At 35.5% G+C, this 26,919-nt stretch overlaps 1 protein-coding gene and 1 pseudogene across 2 annotated transcripts in view; one reads left to right on the plus strand and one right to left on the minus strand.

Moving 5' to 3' along the window:
- HSD17B4 (hydroxysteroid 17-beta dehydrogenase 4) overlaps nucleotides 1-24,560 on the plus strand; it is a 91,706-nt gene extending 67,146 nt beyond the window's left edge. The window contains exons 21-24 of one of the 2 annotated variants that reach the window (XR_003792627.1): nucleotides 4,816-4,902; nucleotides 5,902-6,035; nucleotides 15,044-15,171; nucleotides 23,852-24,194. Coding sequence is in view for 1 of the 2 variants with exons in the window: in XM_029216341.1 (XP_029072174.1) it covers nucleotides 4,816-4,902; nucleotides 5,897-6,035; nucleotides 15,044-15,171; nucleotides 23,852-23,941 (444 nt within the window). In the remaining variant the exon portion in view is untranslated. Of the gene's footprint in view, nucleotides 1-4,815; nucleotides 4,903-5,896; nucleotides 6,036-15,043; nucleotides 15,172-23,851 lie in introns of both variants that reach the window. The other variant, XM_029216341.1, reaches the window with a different exon arrangement.
- LOC114891874 lies at nucleotides 25-675 on the minus strand (annotated as a pseudogene).
- Nucleotides 24,561-26,919: the final 2,359 nt, after the last annotated feature.

Here is a 26,919-nt window from a genome sequence, read left to right on the forward strand (position 1 = left end):
TTACAGTCCAGGTTTTTTATTTTCTTTACCCCCATCATGTCATGAATTCATAGGGAATGGGCTCCAGCAGTTCAGGCTCTTTTCCATTGGTTCTCAGGAAGTGTGCTTCCCTGGGTGGAGCAGGCTGGCGCTTCAGCTGAACCCAAGTACCTTTCTCTTTGACTTCCTTCTTTTTCTGATCATTTTCCTTCACTAGTTTCAGGAAGCTGTCTTGGCTCTTAGAGTGCTTAACATGCTCGATACACACATTAATTCTCTTGGCAAGAATCTTGCCCTTAACTTGTTTGTTTACAATGATGCCAACAGCATGCTGGGTAACATTGTAGACTCTCCCAGTTTTGCCATGGTAACATTTGTGGGGCATTCCGTTTTGAACAGTGCCTGTTCCCTTGATATCTACAATATCACCTTTCTTGTAGATTTGCATGTATGTGGCCAAAGGAGCAGCTCCATGTTTTCTAAATGTAGCGGGTGCCCCTCCTCTTTCCCTTTGTGTTGGTCATTTTGGTGAATTACTGGAAGATGGCTGTTCTGGCCGAAAAGAAGCTATTTTCTGTTTTTTATTCTCAGCTAAATTGGTGCCTGTCTACATAGCATTTCTGAAAACCCAACCAACCATATCTTTTTGGCTCAACCCATCATTCAAGTTGTTGTCAGAATATAATCTTCAGAAAATTAAAGGCATGACTCTCAGACAGATATAAAATGAAAATGTGATGAAAATTTATTTAATTCCTTAACGAGGGAGCTAGCAAGATGATAAAACTGGTTCAAAGGAGAACTAGAACAACAGGGTTTATGTGGTCCAACAGGGAAAGCATTCTAAAATAATTTTGCTGAGTTAGAGACAAAACTAGTCAATTGTCCTATAAAACAGTAAAACCATATCTGTTATGGTTATATTTCCTACTGGACAGAAATCGGGTGCATTTTGATCACACAAAAACCCACAAATTAACATCTTAGGTCACAGAGTCTGGGCTTAATTAATAGTAAGTAACAAGACAGTATATCTCCCTATAGAGTTAAGTAATTTTGGGGTGAGGCTGTTAGCAGTGCTCCAGTAAAACACTAAAAGGACGTGCAATCAGCCTTTTATAAGTTTTTTACAGATTATTTTTGTTAATACAATTGACCAGGGTGATACTTTTTGGCCTGATCATTTGTACTACATTGATGGTTTGTGTCGAGCAGTTTAAGTACCACCACCAACAATAATAACAGTTTATATTCCATTGTATATATGTGGCACATCTTCTTTATCCATTCATCTGTCGGTGGACACTTAGGTTGCTTCCATGTCCTGGCTATTCTAAATAGTGCTGCAGTGAACATTGTGGTACATGACTCTTTTCGAATTATGGTTTTCTCAGGGTATATGCTCAGTAGTGGGATTGCTGGGTTGTATGGTAGTTCTGTTTTTAGTTTGTTAAGGAACCTCAGTACTGTTCTCCATAGTGGCTGTACCAATTCACATTCCCACCAGCAGTGCAAGAGGGTTCCCTTTTCTCCACACCCTCTCCAGCATTTATTGTTTTTAGATTTTTTGGTGATAGCCATTCTGACCAGTGTGAGGGGATACCTCATTGTAGTTTTGATTTGCATCTCTCTAATAATTAGTGATGTTGAGCATCCTTTCATGTGTTTGTTGGAAATTTGTATATCTTCTTTGGAGAAATGTCTATTTAGGTCTTTTGCCCATTTTTGGATTGGGTTGTTTGTTTTTTTGGTATTGAGCTGCATGAGCTGCCTGTGTATTTTGGAGATTAATCCTTTGTCAGTTGCTTCGTTTGCAAATATTTTCTCCCATTCTGAGGGTTGTCTTTTCATCTTGTTTATGGTTTACTTTGCTGTGCAAAAGCTTTTAAGTTTCATTAGGTCCCATTTGTTTATTTTTGTTTTTATTTCCATAACTCTAGGAGGTGGGTCAAAAAGGACCTTGCTGTGATTTATGTCGTAGAGTGTTCTGCCTATGTTTTCCTCTTAAGAGTTTGATAGTTTCTGGCCTTACCTTTAGGTCTTTAATCCATTTTGAGTTTATTTTTGTGTATGATGTTAGGGAGTGTTCTAATTTCATTCTTTTACATGTAGCTGTCCAGTTTTCCCAGCACCACTTACTGAAGAGGCTATCACTTCAGTGATATCACTTCAGCTATCACTTCAGGCTATCACTTTATCAAAGATAAGGTGACCATATGTGTGTGGGCTTGTCTCTGGGCTTTCTATCCTGTTCCATTGATCTATATTTCTGTTTTTGTGTCAGTACCATACTGTCTTGATTACTGTAGCTTTGTATAGTATAGTCTGAAGTCAGGGAGCCTGATTCCTCCAGCTCCATTTTTCTTTCTCAAGATTGCTTTGGCTATTCGGGGTCTTTTGTGTTTCCATATAAATTGTGAAATATTTTGTTCTAGTTATGTGAAAAATGCCACTGGCAGTTCGATAGTGATTGCATTGAATCTGTAGATTGCTTTGGGTAGTATAGTCATTTTCACAATATTGATTCTTCCAATCCAAGAACATGTTATATCTCTCCATCTGTTTATATTATCTTTAATTTCTTTCATCAGTCTCCTATAGTTTTCTGCATACGGGTCTTTTGTCTCCTTAGGTAGGTTTATTCCTAGGTATTTTATTCTTTTCGATGCAGTGGTAAATGGGAGTGTTTCCTTAATTTCTCTTTCAGATTTTTCATCATTCGTGTATAGGAATGCAAGAGATTTCTGTGCATTAATTTTGTATCCTGCTATTTTACGAAATCCATTGATTAGCTCTAGTAGTTTTCTGGTAGCATCTTTTCTGTGTATAGTATCATGTCATCTGCAAACAGTGACAGTTTTACTTCTTTTTTTCCGATTTGTATTCTTTTTATTTCTTTTTCTTCTCTGATTGCTGTGGCTAAAACTTCCAAAACTATGTTGAATAAGAGTGGTGAGAGTGGGCAACCTTGTCTTGTTCCTGATCTTAGTGGAAATGGTTTCAGTTTTTCACCATTGAGGATGATGTTGGCTGTGGGTTTGTCATATATGGCCTTTATTATGTTGAGGTAAGTCCCCTCTATGCCTTGTTTCTGGAGAGCTTTTTTCATAAATGGGTGTTGAATTTTGTCGAAAGCTTTTTCTGCATCTATTTAGATGATCATATGGTTTTTCTCCTTCAATTTGTTAATATGGTTTATCACATTGATTGATTTGTGTATATTGAAAAATCCTTGCATTACTGGGATAAACCCCACTTGATCATGGTGTATTATCCTTTTAATGTGCTGTTGGGTTCTGTTTGCTAGTATTTTGTTGAGGATTTTTGCATCTGTGTTCATCAGTGATATTGGCCTGTAGTTTTCTTTCTTTGTGACATCTTTGTCTGGTTTTGGTATCAGGGTGATGGTGGCCTCATTGAATGAGTTTGGGAATGTCCCTACCTCTGCTATATTTTGGAAGAGTTTGTGAAGGATAGGTATTAGCTCTTCTCTAAATGTTTGATAGAATTCACCTGTGAATCCATCTGGTCCTGGACTTTTGTTTGTTGGAAGATTTTTAGTCACAGTTTCAATTTCAGTGCTCGTGAATGGTCTGTTTATATTTTCTATTCCTTCCTGGTTCAGTCTTAGGAGGTTGTGCTTTTCTAAGAATTTGTCCATTTCTTCCAGGTTGTCCATTTTATTGGCATATAGTTGCTTGTAGTAATCTCTCATGATCCTTTGTATTTCTGCAGTGTCAGTTGTTACTTCTCCTTTTTTATTTCTAATTCTATTGATTTGAGTCTTCTCCCTTTTTCTCTTGATGAGTCTGGCTAGTGGTTTATCAATTTTGTTTCTCTTGTTAAAGAACCGGCTTTTAGTTTTATTGATCTTTGCTATTGTTTCCTTCATTTCTTTTTCATTTATTTATGATCTGATCTTTATGATGTCTTTCCTTCTGCTAACTTGGGGTTTTTTTTGTTATTCTTTTTCTAAGTGCTTTAGGTATAATGTTAGGCTGTTTATATGAGATCTTTCTTGTTTCTTGAGGTAGGATTGTTTGAAAGATCTTTTTTTCTGAAGTATAATGGGGAGTAGTCAAGGGAGAATGATCTTCCTGATTGTTAAAAGTCAGTTTTAATAAATGCTGCCTGAAGTTTTAGACATTGTCCTATACATTTGTAGCAATACCATACTTTTATGAAAGAATACCACTGGAATAATTTTAGTTGATGTATTAGGAATTAGAATTCGAGTTCCTTTAATATTTTATAAAAAGGCTATTTAAGTATTACTTTATACTGTATACACTTCCTTTTTGAAATAAGAGCTAGAATTATTTCTTTGAAAAGAGTGTGGTCTGTTCCTACCCAATTTTATTCTATGTTAACCGAACAAATACACTTTACGTACCCCTACCTCATGTGGATTTTGTGCCATGCCTTTTACTATTTATAAGAATTAAGCAATTCTCACCCTGAATCCCCATTAGACATACTTATATTGGAAAAAAAAAAAAATCCCCCAAATACCAATGCTCAGGGTCCACCCCAGACCATTTAAATTGGAATATTTGGAGATGGGACCTGATCATAAATATTTTTTAAAAGGGCTCCAGTTGATTCTACAGTTAGGGTTAATTAACACTTGTATTAAATCAGTAAGCTTTCATGTTTATTTCTCTTGCTATTTAATTTATGAACTGTTTATTTAATTTGGATTATTTTCTTTTTCATATGAAGAAAAATGTAAATTTCTTTTAAAAGACTTTATACTGTTTCACAATGAAATTGTATTTTCTTTGGAATCATCGGAGTGAACTGGTTGTTTTTTTTTTCCTCTTGTACCTTTATAAGATCCAAGGAACTGGAGACATCGTCATTTCAAATGCATATGTGGATCTTGTGCCAACAGCTGATGTTTTAGCTAAGACACCATCTGAGGTGGGTTATAACCACTGACATCCAAGTCATACCCTGACTTACGAATTTCAATTAAGATCACTTTAAGAATATTCAGTCTACTTTAGTAAATTAAGAGCTATGAAAGATTCTTAACTCTTGAACTGGAGAACATTAGTTTAAAACTGCTTGGAGAAAAAGGAGTATTTTGACAACTTACAAATTTTATAAAAAACTTTTTTGTGGGGATACTAGGGTATCTTTCAAGAGAATATAAGTAATTTTCTAGTTTTAGAGTAAGTAAATCAGTTGTTTAATGAGAAATCTTAAACAGTATTTGGGAGAAAAATATATTAAAAATTTAAATATCCTGTACCTTTTTTTGATTTAAAGATTTGTATAATGCTTTGAATGCAGATATAAAAACAGTAGCATGTATTATTTATTAAAACATTTGTGTTATTCTGTATTAACATGCTGAAACTTTTAATAAAAATATATTTTCTGTCTCCAAAATATTCTTTGTAATGTCGAGGTTTTCAAACCCATGATCTTTGTCTTTCATTCACCATATTATCATATAACTGAATGAAAATTAAAATCTCTTTAAAGAGAATCTAAGATCAAAAACTTAAGAAATTTTAGAGCTAGACAGAAATTCAGGCTTCGTGTAATTTAGTCCTATTTTACAAACAGAGAAATGAGACCACAGTAGTTGACTGATTTGTGCAGTATCTTCCTGCTGAAGTTAGTTAGGATATAAGTTATCCAGTTAGTTCCTAGTCTACTTGTAAAATATTATTTCTGAATTTTGATAAAAGTAAAATTCTTTTATTAAGAGGAGTGACGTTCTGGATGACATAAATTAATATAAGGAAAGGTGTGAAAGAAACCTAGTGAGAAAAAACTAGTTTCCCTTATTTATGTGCAGGTTTTTCAAAAAAAATCATGTTGTTGCACTTTTATTTTGTAATAGTTTTATCCCCTTGAGTCATTTTTACAGAACTTCTAAAATTAACTTTTCTCTTTTTGCTAGGGTAGGGAGCTTCAGAGTACCCTTGTGTTTGAGGAAATAGGTCGCCGCCTTCAGCATATGGGGGGAGAGGTGGTGAAGAAAGTAAATGCTGTGTTTGAGTGGCATATCACTAAAGGTGAAAATACTGCAGCTAAGTGGAGTAAGTCATGTCCCTGGCTCTATAATATTTTAAGATAACTCTTAGTCAATAAAGATAAAGTATCCTTGTTATAACTAAAGCCCGTCTCTTTGAAGGTAGGTAAATCTTAACCTTCTTTGGTAAGTTGTTTTTTTATGGGAAATAACGGGTTTCATGGCACCCAAAGCCATGCATGTTTTTTAGAGATGAAGGGAATCAATTAAAATGAAAATATCTGTTTTAAAGATTTCATTGTAACACCTGAAATTAGTACTTTAAACAGTCACCTTGGCCGTATGCTTCTTTAACTAATCTTCAAATTCCTCTTAAATGTGAAGAAAGTACATCAGGTTAAATGAAATATTTTACAGTTTTGAGTAATTCTCATTATATTTTAACAGCTTTAAAAATATTTTCTTCATTTCCCCCAAATTAGCATTTTGGATTATCACCTTAACTATCAGTATATAATCATAATTATTTTCTTCGTCTATACAGATGGCAGTCAAAGGTACTAATTTTATCTAATCTAGGGAAGTTATCTACTAGAGTGCCATGTTAGCAACCTGGCAAGACATCCAATATAAGCCAAGTTGCTGCAGAGAGAAGGCAGTCACATTTCCATTCACTTCTGTGGAGCTCCAAAAGGACTCTGGTACCATTTTAAGAAGAAAGAGAAGATAAAAAGGGAAAGGGGTAAAAAAAATTCTACCATGTCTTTTGTATCTGTTGTGTAACTACATTCTTAATCATGGCACGAACTTTTCTGTGCTGTGGTCTCTTAAAAGATTGCAGTGTCCAGTTTTAATTTAATTCTTAAAGTGAAATTGGGGAAGGTAAGATGAAATTACTAAAGATGAGTAAAAAAAATTTTCTAGATCAGAGAATTTTCTTCTTTTTTTATCTGCATAATAAAAGCACTAGCACTTTTGTGGGCTCACTTTGCTAATCAGCCAGATCTGTTAGCAAGTTTTTAAGTATCCAGTGTCTATATGTCATGACAGAAAAATATATGGCTTTATCGATTTCACTGTGCTGTTTCTATATAGGTTAAGGGAAGTGAGCATATATCCATTCTCTTTCTTCAGCATCAGTCATTTATAGATTGAGAGGCCACTGCTTCTAACAATGAGAGTGTCTTTGTTCAGTTTGCTATAACAAATATACTATAGACTGGGTAGGTTCAACAACAGAAATTTATTTTCTCATAGTGTGGAGGCTGGAAGGTGCAGTGTGAGGGTGTCAGCATGTTTGGGCTCCAGTGAGAACCCTCTTTCTGGTTTGCAGATGGCTGCCTCCTTACTGTTTCCCCACAAGGCAGAGAGAAAGATCATCTCTCTCATGTCTGTCCTTCTAAGGACACTAACCCCGTTATGGAGGCTCTACTCTTATGATCTCACCTAAACCTAATTACCTCCCAAAGGCCCCATTTCCAAATACCATCATTATCTGGAGATTAGGGCTTCAACGTATGGATTTTGGAGAAACACAAACATTTATTCCATAGCTGACCGCTATTCATATTTTGAATCATGAAGCATGCTATTAATGAACGCTGACCATCATTTCTTTACCTTTATATTATAAAGTGTTCTAGCCTTACTTTGATTGGTAGAATATTCTTTCTTTATAGAGTATTCTAGCCTTAGGTTTATGTTATAGAGTATTCCGATCTCTAGAGTTGTTGGAGAAAAATGGTGTATCAGTGAATGTTCACTGAAACTTCTTGATTTCTCGTGTTTTTTGTCTTGAGGTCCCAAGGGACAAGATCCTTTCATTTGTAGTCAAGCAGCTGTGGTCCCTTGAATCTGTCTACTAATGTGGTACAAGGAGCATCCAGAATACTTTTTAGCTCAAGGATTTTCCCCATCCTTCATAACTGTGAAGTACAATGGGATCCTGTGTAGTTAAGGTTGGCCAAGAGCCCCTGGAATGCTGAGGGACTCCTGGAAGTGACCTGTGATTGGCTTACACTCCAGGACCATGTTAACTTTCAGGCCCATCTCAAACCTGGTTGTAATCCTTCTCTGGGGACTGTAGGCTAGTGTATGAGATGTAGTATACTATGGTGGTACCTGAAAGCAAGGATTGTAGGCTGTGCTTCTGCAAGTCCCACAACTGATGGTATGAACCATCTTCACTCATTATTTGTATACCACATATCATGCAGATAATCTGTCTATACAGACTTTTTTTTAAAGGAAAGTATCTTTAGGTTTGGGATTTTACTTGCACAGTAGAAACTACTGTTTTGTAGATTTTCATTATTTTTATTCTGAGATGACTATTTTAGAGTGCCTAAGTACCTTGTAAATCAGACTGTTTTATTTCTCATTACAATTAAAGATCACTGTAAATGCTCACTGAGACCAAAAAAATTAAAATGTATCTCTAAATCAACTAAAACTTTTTGAGACCATCTTCTATTACATATTCCTAGGAAACATTTTGAAGTTTTGTTCAATTGATTTTGGTTTAATGTAAGTTTCTTTTTAACATAACAATTGCTATTCCTTTTAGGGAGTATATTTTCATTATATAAAATTTGGTATATAAAAGTATAGAGCAGAAAATAATGATGTATAATCCCACTACCTACAGTTAACATTTTGATGTTTGTCCTTCTGGAGGACATATTTGCTTATAGGAGGTTAATTCAGAAGGGGGTAAAGGAAGCCAAAACATGAAATATGTATTTAGTTACCCAAAGTTCAAAGTGTCTATTTTTTTTTCTAAAAAACTTCATAGATTAACAGTGATATGTAGGTATCATCACTTTCTTTCTATTTTCTGTCCTTCCTTCTTTCTATCTATTCATGATGGAATTCAACCTTTTCCCCTATAGATGAAACTATATTAGAAGTTGAGTTATAAATATAAAACACAGGATTTTTGAGGATACTGGTGAAGGAAAGGAATGCAATCTACAAGAGAGAAAACGTGCTGGAATTATGTGTCTCACAGTTGGCAGAAAAGAACTCTGTAGAGATTTGTAAAGTATACAAGTGATTCACTCTGGCAAATAGCGTAATTTCCTTCAATATAGTGTCAATAACCAACTAAGATTTTCTCCTTATCTTAGTATCACTTTACTTGTAGAAAGTATTAGAAAATGTGCTTACATTTAATAATTACCTTTAATTAACCTAGGCAAAAGGTTTTTTCTTGTATTTTCACCAGAAAAATGGGAATATTAGAAACCTGTTAATAACTACTTGTAATTGATGCTTGTGGCTTTTGTTTGTTTTATCATCTCTTCTTCAGGTCCAAATTTATCAAAGCTAACAATCAAATTGGATCTTGAAGCTTTCTCTGAAAGGGTTCATCATTATCTTTGGTTATCTGCCTGTTTTTTTATTTGATCTGATTCTCAGCTGTGTAACTTTTTTCAGTTCTGGTTGTTTTCTCACCATCTTTGTGTCACTGAGCTAAATCAGAGTAGCTGGCAGCAGTAGAAAGTATCTAGGTGTTTGGCTTATTTTAGAAGATGATTCCATGTTGGTATCTCTCTTTTGCATCTTGGTGCTTAATGACATTAAATAGATGATTGAATGCTCTGACTTAGGGAATACCTAATTTTTTTTTTTTACAAGCAGTTTTAAAAATGTTTTGCTGAACAGTTAATCACCAAATTCTTGGTATTTTAAATTGCTGTTAGTTGTCCCAGTCATGTTTGCATTATGGCAGATCCAAACCTGTTTACAGAGAGCAGGCTCGGCTCCTTAGTTCACCTATGGAACTGGAGTTACACAAGTGACAGGCCTTGAACAAGTCTAGGAACCAAGGGGTTTGGGCTCAGTGGCCTGGAAGATGCATGTCAAACCCAAAGATCCTGGACCGTACCCATCTTCCCTGCTCCTTCCCCTATCTTGCCATCCAAACAACACCAGCAATGAATCTCTGGGCAGAATGTGTGTCTGTGTCGGGATTTTTAAAAACCAAATTAGTGTGAGTCTAGAGAGAATGGGGAGAGTTCTAGTGTCAGTGTTGGTTTTGGCTGTGGAGGAGGAGGAGTCTTAGCTGTGTCTTTTGAGGTTAGGCCTCTCTGAGGCCTGTCATGCTTGATCATCTAGGAGCAGGAGGGCTGCCTGGGCGAGGACCCTTCCTCTTCTCTGGGGAACAAGAATGTGTAATGGAGAGATGTAGCCCCTTGACATGCATAAGAAACCAGAGGGTGGGCCTCAGTGAGGTGCTTTTGGGAAGGAAGCCCAGATCTTGGAATGCTCACTTGTACCTTCTTATCCATACTGATGTGCAAAATATTAATGAAATAAAAAAGAATCAGAAAGAGAGACATTGTAGACTTCTTCAGCTGTTTTGGGAGCTGAAATCAGAACATTGTAGCAAGGTCGTCCTGTTGAGTAAAATCTATAACACTATTATTTATTATAAAATAAAAAATTTTTATTGAGGTATAGTTGATGTACAATATTGTATAAACTTCAGGTGTACCACATAGTGATTCACAATTTTTAAAGGTTATATTTCATTTATAGTTATTATAAAATATATTTCCTGTGTTGTACAATGTATACGATAGATATATAGCTTATCTGTTTATCTATTTATTTATTTAATACATGACATCCCTAGGTTAGTTTGTTTACTGGATCTATACTTTTTTTTTAATTGACATACAGTTAATTTACAATGTTGTGTTAGTTTCTGGTGTACAGAAAAGTGATTCAGTTATATACATATACACATATACATATGTATATACACATATATATATTCTTTTCATATTCTTTTTCATTATAGCTTATTACAAGATACAGAATACAGTTCCCTGTGCAAAAGAGTAGGACTTGTTGTTTACCTATTTTATATATATTAGTTTGTATCTAGTAATCCCAAGCTCCTAATTTATCCCCTCCCCTCTTCCTCCTTTGGTAACTGTAAGTTTGTTTTCTGTCTGTGAGTCTGTTTTTGTTTTGTAAATAAGTTCATATTTTGGATTCCACGTATAAATGGTATCATATGATATTTGTCTTTCTCTGTTTGACTTACTTCAATTAGTATGATATTCTCTAAGTCTATCTTTGTTGCTGCAAATGGCATTATTTCATTCTTATGGCTGAGTAGTAGTCTGTTGTGTGTGTGTGTGTGTGTGTGTGTGTGTGTGTGTGTGTGTGTATACACACACCACATCTTCTTTATCCATTCATCTGTTGATGGACACTTAGGTTGCTTCCATGTCTTGGCTATTGTAAATAGTGCTGCTATGAATATTGGGGTGCATGTATCTTTTCCAGTTAGAATTTTCTCTGGAATTATGCCCAGGAGTGGGATTGCTAGATCATATGGTAACTCTATTTTTGTTTTTTTAAGGAGCCTCCATACTGTTCTCCATAGTGGCTGCACCATTTTACATTCCCACCAACAATATAGAAGGGTTCCTTTTTCTCCACACCCTCTCCAGCATTTATTATTTGTAGACTTTTTGATGATTGCCATTCTGACTGGTGTGAGGTGATACCTCACTGTAGTTTTGATTTGCATTTCTCTAATAATTAGCAGTGTTGAGCAACTTTTCATGTGCTTATTGGCCATCTGTATGTCTTCTTTGGAGAAATGTCTATTTGGGTCTTACGCCGATTTTTTTGATTTTTTTTTTTTTTGATATTGAATTGTATGAGCTGTTTGTATATTTTGGAAATTAAGCCCTGTCTATTGCATTGTTTGCAAATATTTTCTCCCAGTGTGGAGGTTATCTTTTCATTTTGTTTATGGTTTTCTTTGCTGTACAAAAGCTTATAAGTTTGATTAGGTTCCATGTATTTATTTTTCCTTTTATTTCTTTTGCCTTGGGAAACTGACCTAAGAAAACATTGGTGCAATTTATGTCAGAGAATGTTTTGCCTATGCTCTCTTCTAAGAGTTTTCTGGTGTCATGTCTTATACTTAAGTCTTTAAGCCATTTTGAGTTGATTTTTGTGTATGGTGTGAGGGTGTGTTCTAACTTCATTAATTTACATGCAGCTGTCCAGCTTTCCCAACACCACTTGCTGAAGAGACTGTCTTTTCTCCATTGTATATTTTTGCCTCCTTTGTCAAAGATTAATTGACCATAGATGTGTGGGTTTATTTCTGGGCTCTCTTCTGTTCCACTGATCCGTATATCTGTTTTTGTACCAGTACCATGCCATTTTGATTACTGTAGCTTTATAGTATTGTCTGAAGTCTGGGAGGGTTATGCCTCCTGCTTTGTTCTTTTTCCTCAGGATTGCTTTGGCAATTCTGGGTCTTTTATGGTTCCTTATAAATTTTAGAATTATTTGTTCTAGTTCTGTGAAAAATGTCATGGGTAATTTGATAGGGATTGTATTAAATCTGTAAAATGCTTTGGGTAGTATGGCCATTTTAACAATATTAATTCTTCCAATCCAAGAGCATGGGATATCTTTCCATTTCTTTAAATCATCTTCCATTTCCTTTATCAGTGTTTTACAGTTCTCAGCATATGAGCCTTTCACCTCCTTGGTCAGGTTTATTCCTAAGTTTTTTATTTTTTTGATACGATTTTAAAAAGGATTTTTTTTTTTTACTTTCCCTTTCTGATATTTCATTGTTAGTGTAAAGAAATACAACTGTATATTAATCTTGTATCCTGCTACCTTGCTGAATTTGTTTATCAGTTCTAGTAGTTTTTGTGTGGAATTTTTAGGGTTTTCTGTATTTAGTGTCATGTCATCTGCATATAATGACAATTTTACCTCTTTCCTTCAAATGTGGACACCTTTTATTTCTTTTTCTTGTCTGAATGCTGAATAGACTTCCAGTACTATGTTGAATAGGAGTGGTCATCCTTGTCTTGTTCCAGATTTTAGCAGGAAGGCTTTCAGCTTTTCACCATTGAATATTATGTTGGTTGTGGGTTTGTCATAAATAGCTTTTATTAAGTTGAGGTATGTTCCTTGTACACCCACTTTGGTAAGAGTGTTGTAATTTGTAAGGTGTATATTCTAAAACCTTCAAAGGTCTCTAAGTCCAAATATATGTTCTCATCTAACACCTTTCCCTCCCCCATTAAATTCTGTAAAGTATAACTGAAATTTTTTGGACTTTTTCAGTGCATTAATGATTATATAAATACTGAGCTAAAATAATTCATAAAGCTTTTAAAATACATTCTGACACAAAAAGAAAATACATATAGCTTGTTTCTTTATTTCAATTAGATTACCCATGACCTGACAGGTATCTGTAAACCTAAGGTGATGGTGGTGGATGACGATCCTCCTGCAGGAGCCATTTGTAACCATGACTTGAGCCACTGTGGAATGGGGAGTTTCACTCCTTTACCCCAAATTTCTGTATTCTTGCTAAGAACTTCCCCCATTTTAGCCCTCTTTTCTTTTACCAGCACTAGTTATTAGCTTTCCACAGAAAAAATGTTTTATTGCTTCATAAGAGTCATGGCTGTGAAGCAGCACATGAAACCAAGTGAGTGAGAGGGCAGGTAGACAGCCCTTCATTAGAAGGGCCTTCATTAGCTAACAGACTTATTCCACACTGAAGTATTAAGATGCGTGAGTCCAGTTTTATTCCTGAGCAAGACTAGTACATACAGTGGTCCTTACACTTACTTGTGAAGGATTAAAATCATGTCTGTTGAATGCCAGAGGTTTGCTTTTCTTTAGTCTTTCCTTTCTGCCCTCTGACCCCTGCCCGTTATTCTCTCCCTGCTCCCTCCCTGCCTGCCTTCCTCCCTCTCTTTTTCTACCTTTCTTTTTAACTATACAAATAATATATAAAAACACATTTGTAATATGTGTGTACCAATAAGAACAGAGCCTTTGTTCTTCATGCCTTACTTTTAGTACCTTGTACATTGTCTGACACCCATTAGAAGAAACTTAACAATGAAGTGAGTGAATGAAGCATAAAAAGCAAAAAGGTCTCCTTCTCACTCTTACTCCTTCCCAGGTAACCGTCATAGTCATGTTATTATTTTTTAGTTTAGTTGGCAAGATTCTCTTCTGTGGACAATGGGAGTGACTTAATTTTCTCTTTGGAGTAGGGCTTGGCTAAGCAGAATGCATGGTTTTGCTTACATGTGTGTAGCTTTTCCTTGATCCTAAATTGGGAGTTTCCTGACACTTTTAGGGAGAGTGATGCAATCATAGCTTCTTCGCAGTAGCAGAGAAAGCACTTTCAAGAGGCTGAAGCTGGATGAGTGGAATTACCTTCCTGGATGACTGGCCTCAGTCATATATGAGACAATTAAAACTTTCTAAAATGTAACTTTAACATAAAGCTCTGTAAGTGTTGTATAGAGAGCAATGAAGGCAAATCTAATAGTTTTTCCAGTTACCCAGCCTGTTTCTGGGAGACTTAATCCTTCTGTCAAAAACATTTAAGGGAAAAGATTTTAATTTTAGCGTTTCTTCACAACAATTAGGGCAATAAACATTTTACAAATAAATTATAGCAAACTAATTAGAATACTTTTAAAAATTTAATTTGACTGTTGTTTAATTCATATGACAGAACCTTTGATGAATTCAGGTTTTTGAAAGGTAATTAGTGTGTTCCCTTCCCCCACCCCAACCAATATGCAGTTGTTTTAAAATTCAGTTTTCTTCCTTTGTTGACTACAGAGTCTTTATTTGAATCTAAAGGCTTTAACCATATAACTTCCAACCACTTAACTTCCTTATATTATTCTACATTGATTCACATTTCAAATATCTCTGTTGTATAAACTTCTTCAATGAAGAAAAACTATTATTGATTTGACTATTTTGAAGATCATATTCTTTATAAAGAGGACATCTCAAAAAATCAAGGATTTAAAATTTTTTTCTAAGTGATAGGTAATATATAAATGTATTGGGTTGGCCAAGAAGTTTGTTCGGTTCTTCCATATCTTACAGAAAAACCCGAACGACTTTTTGGCCAACCCAATAGAATAAGTACCACAGTAACTTGGAAACTATAAAACTGTCTGCATTTATTTGGTTTATTTTATTCTCATATTGTGAAGAAAAAAATGACAGACATTTGTTTCTTCCTATTTTTCCCAGCTATTGACCTAAAAAATGGTTCTGGAAAAGTGTATCAAGGCCCTGCAAGAGATTCTGCTGATGTAACCATCACGCTTTCAGATGAAGATTTCATGGAAGTAGTCTTGGGCAAGCTTGATCCTCAGAAGGTAAAGTTCTTAAAATGTTCATTTATTTGTCGTTATTGCTTCCTATTTGAAAATTGCAGGTTTTTGGCTGACTCCAAAATTCTGATTTATAAGACAGATATCTTGCAACTCTGAGGAAAGGCAGAGTTGATAGCAGTATTCAAATTGACAGCTCATATATTTTTCTAATGGAGTTTTTCAACTGATACTTTTTAAAATTAAATTTTTGGATGGAATTCTTTAGCAGATAAACAATGTAAAACCCACATCTAGACCTTTTAATATATTGTTAGTTCAGAGTCGAAAAACCATATGATATTTCATAAAATTAGACATTCTTTCCTGATATATAAAATTAAGAACTTGTCTTAATCGTCATTGAAAACTGGAAATAGAAGGATGGAACATAGTAGCCAGTGTCTTACTGAAGGTAAAACATTTAGAGACATTTCAGTGGAAAATCATGATTGAAACAAGAGTGCCTTTGCTGGCCATTATGAGGTAATATTGCTCTGAAACCTATGGCTAGTCCACAAACACACAAAATTAGATGTAGCAATTAGAATGGAGTAGAAAATATGAATGATTATGTAGCTAGAAATCCCACGAAAATCAACTGATTGATTCTTAGACCAGAAGAGTTCAAACAAGAGGTTGAATGCACAATAATTATTTAAAAATAGCTTTCACATAGCAGCAAAACCAACTAGAGGATATAATTTTAAAAATTTGTTTGTAATCACTACTCATACTACAAAGTACCAACGACTACCCTAACAAGAAAAAGCACAGGGCTTATTTGCAGAAAACTATGCAACTTTACAAGGAATGGAGCAATTTGAATAAGGGAGAAAATGTTCAATTTTCCTGGATAAAAAGACTAATTTTAAAAGAATTGTAAAGTAGTATAGTGGTTAAAAATACGTTCTTTGGCATCAGATAAATCTAAGTTTGAATCTTAGCTCTGCCACCTACTCTCTAAGCCTCAATTTTCTCATTGTAAAATGAATTGTGATAATCGCATAGGATTGTTATGATAACTAAATCCAATAATATACATGAAGAGCTTAGAATAATGCGTGGTACTGAGTGAGTCCTCAGTTAATTCCTTCCCAGGAATTTATTTAGTACCTCCTTTTATTCAGGTGCTAGATGTGGCTGAACAAGACAGTGCCCCTTCTGGGTAGAGCTTAGTTCTAGAGGGAAATGGAAAAGAAGTGTAATTTCAGGTATGAAGAAAAATAAGTCAGAGTAATGGGTTATAGCAGTGGTTGGCAAACTTTTTCTGTACAGGGTCCCCTAGTAAATATATTCTAAGCTTTGCAGGTCAGACGGTCTCTGTTGCATCTACTCAGTTCTGCCATTGTAGAGTTAAAGTAGCCATGGATAATATGTAAACAAATGGATGTGGCTGAGTTCCAGTAAAACTTTGTTTACAAAAACAGGCAGCAGACTGGTTTTGGCCCGTAGGCTGTAGTTTGCCAACCCCTGGATTAGAGTGTGACAGGATAGAGGAACTATTTTAGATCGGATGTCCAAAAAGGCTTGATAGAGACCTGAACAAAGTGAGGGAAGGAGCCATAAGGCTAAAGAAACAACTAGCACCAAGGCTGGAGGCACCGGTAGCTCAGCTTATTGGATACTATAACTGTGAGGAGGCCGGTGGGAAGAGAGGCAGGAGGCGAACAGGGAGAGGTAGGCATGGCGTAGATCACACAGGACCTTGTAGATGTTGGCAAGACAGTTTAGATCTTGTGTGATAGGAAGCTATTGAGCTGTGGAGTGACATCTGATTTTTAAAGGTCATTGTGGCTGCTGAGTGGCTAATTAAGAGTTCTTTTTTAAGATATATTTGAGGTGCTTATACATAAAGATTAAATGTAGTATTTACAGAAACATTTATATAATTGCTAGGAATATCAGACCTTTGCGGGAGAATGGATTATTCAGTGAATGGTACTGGGCAGTTGCATAGGAAATGGTAGTGCTTTATGTCATTCCATATACCTTAGTCAGTACCATACAGGATGGAATTAAATGTAAAAAAAATTAAAGCAGAAGCAAAACTTGATGAAAACCTAGGTGTTTATTATTCTTGGTGACAGTCCTTAGAGAAGTTCTAATTTAATATTAGGGGTGTTCTAAACTCATTCGGCTCAATTATGTTCTGCCTCACCTCAGTGCTATCTGTCATCACTATTCTTCAGTTATCAAAGACCTTATATCCCAGTGTACAGTCTCTCTCTCTCTCTCTCTCTCTCTCTCTCTCTCTCTCTCTCTCTGTCTCTCTCTGTCTCTCTCTCTGCATCAACTCTTGTCAACTTTGATGGCTTCCTTCAGGATTTGTAAAAGTGACTTCTCTAACAGATGACTCTTAGTTTATTGATATTATTTCTAATTTTACTCCATTCTACATCAGCTTTTGTCTTTATTGGGAGCATAATATGTACAACTTCCAGTATCTGTTACAAAGCATCACCATTTTCCAACGCCATCACCTACAGTTTCATTAACTTGTTTTGTTATTCCTGCTACTACTGTTGAGCTTCACATAGACCTCCGGTTTGTTGACAACACCACTTTCTACCCATCAGCTCCCTTCTGTCTTCTCTTCTTGTTCAGCTTAGATTCCATGGTCCATCGGAGTGTCTCCCTTGAAAATACCCTCATCTCCCTTGTACCTCTCTCATCTTATTTGCCTGGAAAACTCCACTCTATTTTAACCCTACTCTCTGCCATCTTTGCATCTGTACCTGAATAGATGAAGATGCCAGGAGAAAAGCCATACAACTAGACAAATTGGCTTCCCTTTAAAATTTTGATTAGAAGTCTCAAATAGTCTCTACACACTGTCTAGCAATCTTACTGTGATTTTCCACTAAGCCTCCATTCCTGTTGTCTGAGATGAGTATTTCATACCTGTCTTCTCAAAACTCCCCCATGCCTACCTGTCTTTCATTTTCAGCTGATGATCTTTCTCATGTTCTTTGGGAGAAAAAAAAGACTTTCAAATGAAAATATTCACTTTCCCATCACCAGATCTATTTCGTGAGCATCTGCACCTGTCTTCTTTTCTTCCTATACATTACATTGAAGGAAGTCTCCCTCTTCCTGTCAAAGACTTCTTCACTTCTCATCCAGGTATCTACTCAAAGTCATTGCTTCTTCTCCTTTCCACTTTTTTCTGCATCATTCTCTCCCATTCTACTACATAATTGTCCCACAGCATAGAGGCAAGCTAACATCTTGATTTTAAAGCAAACACTCTCTTGATATCAGATCCCCATCCAGCATACCATATCATTTCTCTGTTCCTTTTCACAAAAAAATTGTCTAAACAGCACTGTTGAATAGACATAGAATGTGAGCCACATAAGTAATTAAAAATTTTCTAGTAGCCACATTAAAAAAAAGGTTAAGAATAAACTCAAAATGGCTTAAAGACTTGAACATAAGATGTGACACCATAAAACAACTAGAAGAGAGCATGGGCAAAACATTCTCGGACATAAATTGTTCCAATGTTTTCTTAGGTCAGTCTCCCAAGACAATAGAAATAAAAACAAAAATAAACAAATGGGACCTAATCAAACTTACAAGCTTTTGCACAACAAAGGAAACCATAAACAAAATGAAAAGACAACCTACAGAATGGGAGAAAATATTTGCAAATGGTGCAAACGACAAGGACTTAACTTCCAAAATATGCAAACAGCTCATACAACTCAACAACAAAAAAACAAACAACCCAATGGAAAAATGAGCAGAGACCTAAATAGACAGTTCTTCGAAGAAGAAATACAGATGTCCAACAGGCACATGAAAAGGTGCTCCACATTGCTAACTATTAGAGAAATGTAAATCAAAACTACAGTGAGGTATCACCTCACCCTGGTCAGAATGGTCATCATTAAAAAGTCTATAAATAACAAATGCTGGAGAGGGTGTGGAGAAAATGGAACCCTCCTACACCGTTGGTGGGAATGTAAGTTGGTGCAGCCACTGTGGAAAACAGTATGGAAGTTCCTTATAAAACTAAAAATAGAATTACCATATGATCCAGCAACCGTGCTCCTGGGCATATATCCTAACAAAACTATAATTCAAAAAGATTCATGCACCCTTATGTTCATAGCAGCACTATTTACAATAGCCAAGACATGGAAACAACCTAAATGTCCATTGACAAATGAATGGATAAAGAAGATGTGGTGTATACAATGCAATACTACTCAGCCATAAAAAAGAATGAAATAATGCATTTGCAGCAACATGGATGCAACTAGAGATTATCATACTAAGTGAAGTAAGTCAGAAAGAGAAAGAAAAATACCATATGATGTCACTTATATATGGAATCTAAAATATGACACAAATGAACCTACCTATGAAATAGGAACAGAATCATGGACATAGAGAACAGACTGGTGGTTGCCAAGGGGGAGGGGGTTGGGGGAGGGATGGAGTGGGAGGTTGGGGTGAGCAGATGTAAGCTATTATATATAGAATGTATAAACAACAAGGTCCTACTATATAGCACAGAGAACTCTATTCAATATCCTATGATAAACCATAATGGAAAAGAATATATAAAAAAAAGAATGTATATATATGTATAACTGAATCACTTTGCTGTACAGCAGAAATTAACACAACACAGTAAATCAACTATACTTTAATAAAAAAATCAAAATAAATTAAAAAAGCTTAAAAAGAAACAGGTAAAATTAATTTTAATATATTTTATTTAACCCAGTACATTCAAATATTTTAACATGTAATCAATGTTAAATATTAATGGGATACTTTATATCCTTCTTTAAAAAAAATCTTTAAAGTCCAGTGTGTATTTTATACTTATAATACATCTCAACCAGGGCTAATCATATTTCAAGTACTCAACAGCCGCATGGGCTAGTGGCTACTTTAGTGGGCAGCAAAGGTTTAAAAATTCTGTCTTGACTGCTCTTCTGCCTTCTCTTATCTGACTTCTACATCTGTTACTCCACTGATAATGTTTTTGTGAAGTTCTTGTGATGACCTATATTGCTAAATCCAGTAAATATTTCTCTATCTACATCTTTCTCAGCCTTTCAGTAGCATTCAACTCAGTTAACCACCAACTTCTTGAAATAATCTTATCCCTTGGCTTTCATGATACCTTATTCTCCTGTTTTGCTTTCTCCACCTTTGGCTCTTCCTAATCTCCTTTGGTGTCTTCCTCTTTTACCCCCAGCTGTTGAGTTTTGGTGTTTCTCAGGGCTCATTTCAGGGCTCTTCTCTAACTAACACTCTTCTTAAATGAGTCCATCCATCCTGTGGTATTTAGAGCCATCTACATGTTGACAACTTGCAGATTTAAATGTCTCACTCAGCATCTTCTCTGAGTTCCATAGTGGTGTAACCAGCTCTTCACTTATGTCTCTGATGGCACATCTTACTATGTCCAACTTAGAACTTGTGATTTAGTTTTTTCCCCCATTCTTTTTGTTTTCAGGAAATGGCACCACGATCTATCTACCCAAATTAGTATGCTCAGTAATGTAAGAATTGTCTTGGCTTCCTTCTTCACCTCTGTATCCTTTCTATCCTTAATCCTGCTTGTTCTTTTTCCAGTACATATCCTGAGTTCATTTTCTCCTCTTCATCACTAGGGTTATCATCCTGATCCAAGCCTCCATCATCTCTCACCTGGCTTCCTGACTGGTCTTAGTGCTTTTAGCCTGGCTTTTCCACCAAACTGTTCTCCATACAGGAGGTGGAGTAATCTTTTAAAACTGTGAATCAGATTATAGGTCATTCCACCTGATAAAAAACTCCAAGATTTACTTTTGCACTTGGACAAAATCCAAGCTACATATTATTATATTGTATGTGAAGTTTCCCTTGCTTATCTTCCCAGCTTCATCCTGCACTGCTTGCCTCATCCCTTACAATGCTAATTCAATTTACGTTGCCTCTCCTCTTAGTTCCTTTCCATCAATTTTTACCCCTTTAATGTCTATTTATTTGCCTTTTCTGGAATTTCTATTCCCATCTTTTTGCATGGCTGGCTTTGTTTCATCCAAAGTAGTTCCCTCCTATTATATTATCTAAGTAGCCTCCTTCATAGCATTTATAACAGGCTTTAATTACTTGTTTGCATTTTACTTTTTGACTCCCCTACTGTAATGATAGCTCCATGAGAACAGGGAGAGATGTCTCTTTCCTAGCATAGAATATTGCCTAGTGTAATGTAGATGCTCAATTAATACTTGAGTAGATTAAAGCAAGGATAGAAATAAGGAACATAAGCTCAATAGCAGTAGTTTAGGCTATGTAGAAACTTCTGCATGTCAGACTCCATAAGATATGCCATAAACCTGGGGAAAAATAAAATGATGATACATAGTATATTGGTGTTAATAACCTATAAAAATTCTGGACAACACAAATACCTCAATATAAAAAATGGGCAAACGACATGAACCAGTAATTAATGAAAGAAATAGGTATGACTAACATACATGAGAAAAACTATTAATTTTTCCCAGTATCTAAAACATGCAAATTAAAGCATGTCATTTTTGCCTCAGATTTTCAAAGATTAAGAAAGCGGTATTAAGGTTGGGATAAGGGGATTCACACGTAGCTAGAAGGAATATTAATTTAACAGTCTTTCTGGAAAGCACTATGGCAGAGTTTCACTGACTTTCTTCCTTTATGGCCACTTACTGTCTCAGCACTTTTTGTGTGGCACTCCTAGGCCAAAAGAAATACCTAATGGTTCAGTTTATTAAGTAGTTAGATCCAAACAAGGGTAGTTTTCATGTTGTGTTTCACCAATGTCACTGTGTTTCCTTCAAAAATTTAAAATATTCTGTAGTGTCTGTTGGAGTTTGCTGTGGTGCCCCAGTGCACTGAGGTGCACAGTTTGAAAACTGTGGTGATATGGAAGCATGGTCAAGAAACTTATTTAAGAAATGCCATGATTTAGTAATTCTTCTTCTAGGAATCTATCCTAAGAAAACAGATAGGAACAAAGATTTATGTACAAAATTCTTCCACTCAAATAACAACCATCAAATATTGGTATATTTACTTCAAGGAAGTTGGTGTTTTGTTTTGTTTTGTTTTGCGGTACGCGGGCCTCTCACTGTTGTGGCCTCTCCGGTTGCGGAGCACAGGCTCCGGATGCGCAGGCTTAGCGGCCATGGCTCACGGGCCCAGCCGCTCCGCGGCATGTGGGATCCTCCCAGACCGGGGCACGAACCCGTGTCCCCTGCATCGGCAGGCGGACTCTCAACCACTGCACCACCAGGGAAGCCCGGAACTTGGTGTTTTTATTTTAGGTTGTAAGTCCCTCTCAGACTGTAGCACCTGGCAAGCCCGTCTAAGAACTGACTCTGCAGGAGTCGCAGACCATCATTTCTGTAACTGTACAGTGAAAGCTGTCTTAGTTTTAAAATTCCGGTCTCTAGTTTGAATGCTTAGCACTTGAACCTGATTGAATGAAATTCTCCTGCAGTATTTTTGGGATAAAAAGTTTAAGCAGGTTTTGCTTTTCCTCCAGTTGGTAAGGACTCGCTTCTGAAATTAAGTTGTTGCTAGTTAATGAGCAGGAGACGTTATTAAGCAGAGAGCACCCGTGTTCAGTCTTGGCCCACTTTTTGTTGGCTCTGTGGCCTTGAGTAGGTTTTTAAGCTTTTGAATTTCTTTTTTGCTGATATGCCCACTTCAGGTTGATGGCTGTGCTTCTCAAGTGATATTTTATTTGTGAGGCTGCTTTGTCATGTTACATGTACATGGATATTACTGTTTTTTCAATCTAGCTAAAAATCTAGAGACTTCTTTTTCACTTCATATTCCGTATGTTATTTTCTCAGTAAGCTATATTGTGTTTTATCATTTTAATCTTACTGATAGGGAACTTGACACCGGGGGGAGAACTTGCACAAGTTTCTATTGTCAGGTCAGAAAAAAAGTGGTACAGGAGCTCTTAGTGTTTTGACATTATAGTCTTTTGCTTGGTAATAATGAGCTTAATAGCTCCTTCCACATGTCGAATGCTAAGCTAAGCACTTTTCACACTGTTTCATTTAACTCATACAGCAAAGCTGCTATTTAGGTGCTGTTGTCATGCCCTTTATAGATAAGGAGGCCAGAGCTCAGAGAGCTTAAGTAATTTGTCCAAGCTCACCTTGCATTTAGTGGCAGAGCCTAGATTTTAACCCAGGCATTCTGATGCTACAGCCCAGGATCTATTCACTACTTTGTTACACTATCTTATTTTGCCATTATATGGCCCTCTGTTTCATGAAGATATAATAAATATTTTAAATCTACTTTTGAAAGTTCTGAACTCAGTGTTTTTATTGTTAGTAATACAGTAAAGCCTTTTATTCATATGGTCTTAAATTCACATTTAAGAATATAGGCTAAAGCCAGAAGCATAGGTTGAAGCAGAATTCCCAGATCTGTCAATTCAGATAAATTATTCTGTGGTTTTCTAAAATACACAAGGAGTCTTTATTTTTTCTTAGATATCTAAAAATATGGGTGTGATCTATAATCATTGAACTATCATTGCTAGATAAAAGTTGCCTTTGTTGTCCAGAGTTATTAACTCAATTGTATTCAGTCTAAGCAATGATCTTTTTAAAAAAGAAATGCAATGTGACATGGTAAAGGTTGGTTCTGTCTTTCCCTCTCTCCTTTCCAGGCATTCTTTAGTGGCAGACTGAAGGCCAGAGGGAACATCATGTTGAGCCAGAAGCTTCAGATGATTCTTAAAGAATATGCCAAGCTCTGAAGGACATACTACGTTATTAATTACAATAGAAAAATTAAATACTCTCTTCAACTAAATATGCAAAAGTGAGTCAGCAAAAATGGTCAAAATTAAGATACAGGGGAAATTGCTTAACCTTTTCAGATTACAGATAACTTTTCAGATGTTCATTTTCTACTAATTTTTCATGTTATTACTTTTACAAGGAACTGTAAGCTGGTACATGATTATCCTTCTGTTCTTAGACCTATGTCTTCATAATAAAAAACTTTCACTCAAGTCCAGTCTCTTTAGAATTGTGATGGCATTTATAAGTTGTAAGGAAAACGAAATGAGTAGAGGCCACTTTGATGCCTTTTACAGTTTGTTTTGTTATTTTCTCTTCTCTTTATTGATATCCCAGTTTTAACATGAATTTTCGTATATTTATTCATTTTCATACTTTGCTATGATAGTGTTCTGCTTTAAGGCAAGATAAAGGTCTTTGTGTTTTCAAATAGTTTTCTTTCTTCTCCCTTCCCGTTTGCTGGAAATTCTTTACTTTCATATAATGCTTGGAAATCTACCAAATATATAACTTTCTTTTTTTCTTTTTTTCAAAATTTAACTGTAGTTGAGTTACAATATTATGTTAGTTTCAGGCATACAGCTTCAGATTCTTTTCCCTTACAGGTTATTACAAGATATTGAATATGGTTCCCTGTGCTATACAGTAAATCCTTGTTGTTTATCTGTTTCATATATAGTGATATGTATATGTTAACCCTGTGCTCCTAATTTGTCCCTCTCTCTCTCCTTTCCCCTTTGGTAACCATAAGTTTATTTTCTATGTCTGTGAGTCTGTTGCTGTTTTATAAATAAGTTGATTTGTATTATTTTTTTTAGATTCTGCATATAAGTGATATTATATAATATTGTCTTTCTCTGTCTGACTTCTCTCGGTACGATAATCGCTAGGTCCATCCATGTTGCTGCAAATGGCAATATTTCATTCCTTTTTATGGCTGAGTAGTATTCCATTGTATATATATTCACATCTTCTTTGTCCATTGATCTGTTGACGGACATTTGGGTTGTTTCCATGTCTTGGTTATTGTGAATAGTGCTGCTATGAACATTGGGGTGCATGTATCTTTTCCAGTTTGAGTTTTTGTCCTTTCTAGATATATACCCAGGAATGGGATTGCTGGATCATATGGTAACTCTACTTTTAGTTTTATAAGGAACCTCCATACTGTTTTCCATAGTGGCTACACCAATTTACATTCCAACCAACAGTTTACAAGGGTTCCCTTTTCTCCACATCCTCTCCAGCATTTATTATTTGTAGACTTTTTGATGATGGCCGTTCTGACTGGTATGAAGTGATACCTCATTGTAGTTTTGATTTGCATTTCTCTAATAACTAGTGATGTTGAGCATCTTTTCATGTGCTTATTGCCCATCTGTATTTCTTCTTTGGAGAGCTGTCTCTTTAGGTCTTCTGCCCATTTTTCGATTGGGTTGTTTGTTTTTTTGTTGTTGAGTTGTATGAGCTGTTTGTATATTTTGGAAATTAAGCCCTTGTCGGTCACATCATTTGCAAATATTTTCTCACAGTCTGTAGGTTGTCTTTTCATTTTGTTTATGGTTTCCTTTGCTGTGCAAAAGCTTGTAAGTTTGATTAGGTCCCATTTGTTTATTTTTGCTTTTATCATAAATGGAGTTTTTATCATAAATGGATGTTGAATTTTGTCAACTGCTTTTCTGCATCTATTGAAATGATCATATGATTTTTATCCATACAGTTTGTTAGTGTATGGTGAGTCACGTTGACTGATTTGCAGGTGTTGAACCATCCTTGAATCCCTGGGATAAATGCCACTCAGTCATGGTTATAATCCTTTTATGTATTGTTGAATTTGGTTTGCTAATGTTTTGTTGAGGATTTTTGCATCTGTGTTCATCAGTGATATTGGCCTGTAATTTTCCTGTGCCACTCTTGTCTAGTTTTGGTATCAGGGTAATACTGGCCTTGTAAAATGAGTTTGGAAAAGTTTTCTCCTCTTCTAATTCTGGAAGAGTTTGAGAAGGATTAGTATTAATTCTTCTTTGAGTGTTTGGTAGAATTCACCTGTGAAGCTGTCTGGTCCTGGACTTTTGTTTGTTGGGATATTACTAATTCAGTCTCCTTACCAGTAATTGGTCTGTTCAGGTTTTCTATTTCTTCATTATTCAGTCTTGGGACATTGTGCATTTCTAGGAATTTATTCATTTCTTCTAGGTTATCCTATTTATTGGTGGTATTCATAGTAGTCTCTTGTGATCCTTTTAATTTCTGTGATATCAATTGTAACATTTCCTCTTTCATTTCAGATTTTATTTGTGTTTTCTCTCTTTTTTTTCTTGGTCAATCTAGGTAAAGGTTTCTCAATTTAGTTTGTCTTTTTAAAGAACCAGCTCTTAGTTTCATTGATCTTTTCTGTAGATTTTTTTAGTCTCTGTTTCCTTTATCTCTGTGCTAACATTTGCTATTTTCTCTCTTCTACTAACTTTGGGCTTCATTCGTTCTTCTTTTTCTAGTTCCTCGAGGTGTGAAATTATGTTGTTTGAGACTTTCTTGTTTCTTAAGATAGGCATTTATTTCTATGAATGCCCCTTTAAGAACTACTTTTACTGCATCACATAAATTTAATTTAGGGTGATTCATTGTTATGCCAGTTGAATTTAAAAAAACCAAATGGCAGTCTTTTAATGTTTGTCTTTTATAGTTGCGCTTGGAACAGCTTAGTGTCCTTCCAAATAGAAATAGCATAGTAAAGTTAATCAAATGCCACTACATATTAATGAATGAAATTGTTGAATATATATCCTAGATGCTTAAAGCATATTAAGAAAGTGACCTTTTAATTACCTTACTAACCCATCTCTGTCAATCTTAATGGTCAGAGAGCTACTGGTATCCAGATTTAGTAGCTTCCTATTAGTCCTCATGCTCCTTAACCTTTTTGTAATATTTA

Source organism: Monodon monoceros, unplaced genomic scaffold, assembly GCF_005190385.1.
Source record: "Monodon monoceros isolate NGI ecotype Baffin Bay Population unplaced genomic scaffold, NGI_Narwhal_1 Super_Scaffold_12, whole genome shotgun sequence".
Lineage (NCBI taxonomy): Eukaryota > Metazoa > Chordata > Mammalia > Artiodactyla > Monodontidae > Monodon > Monodon monoceros.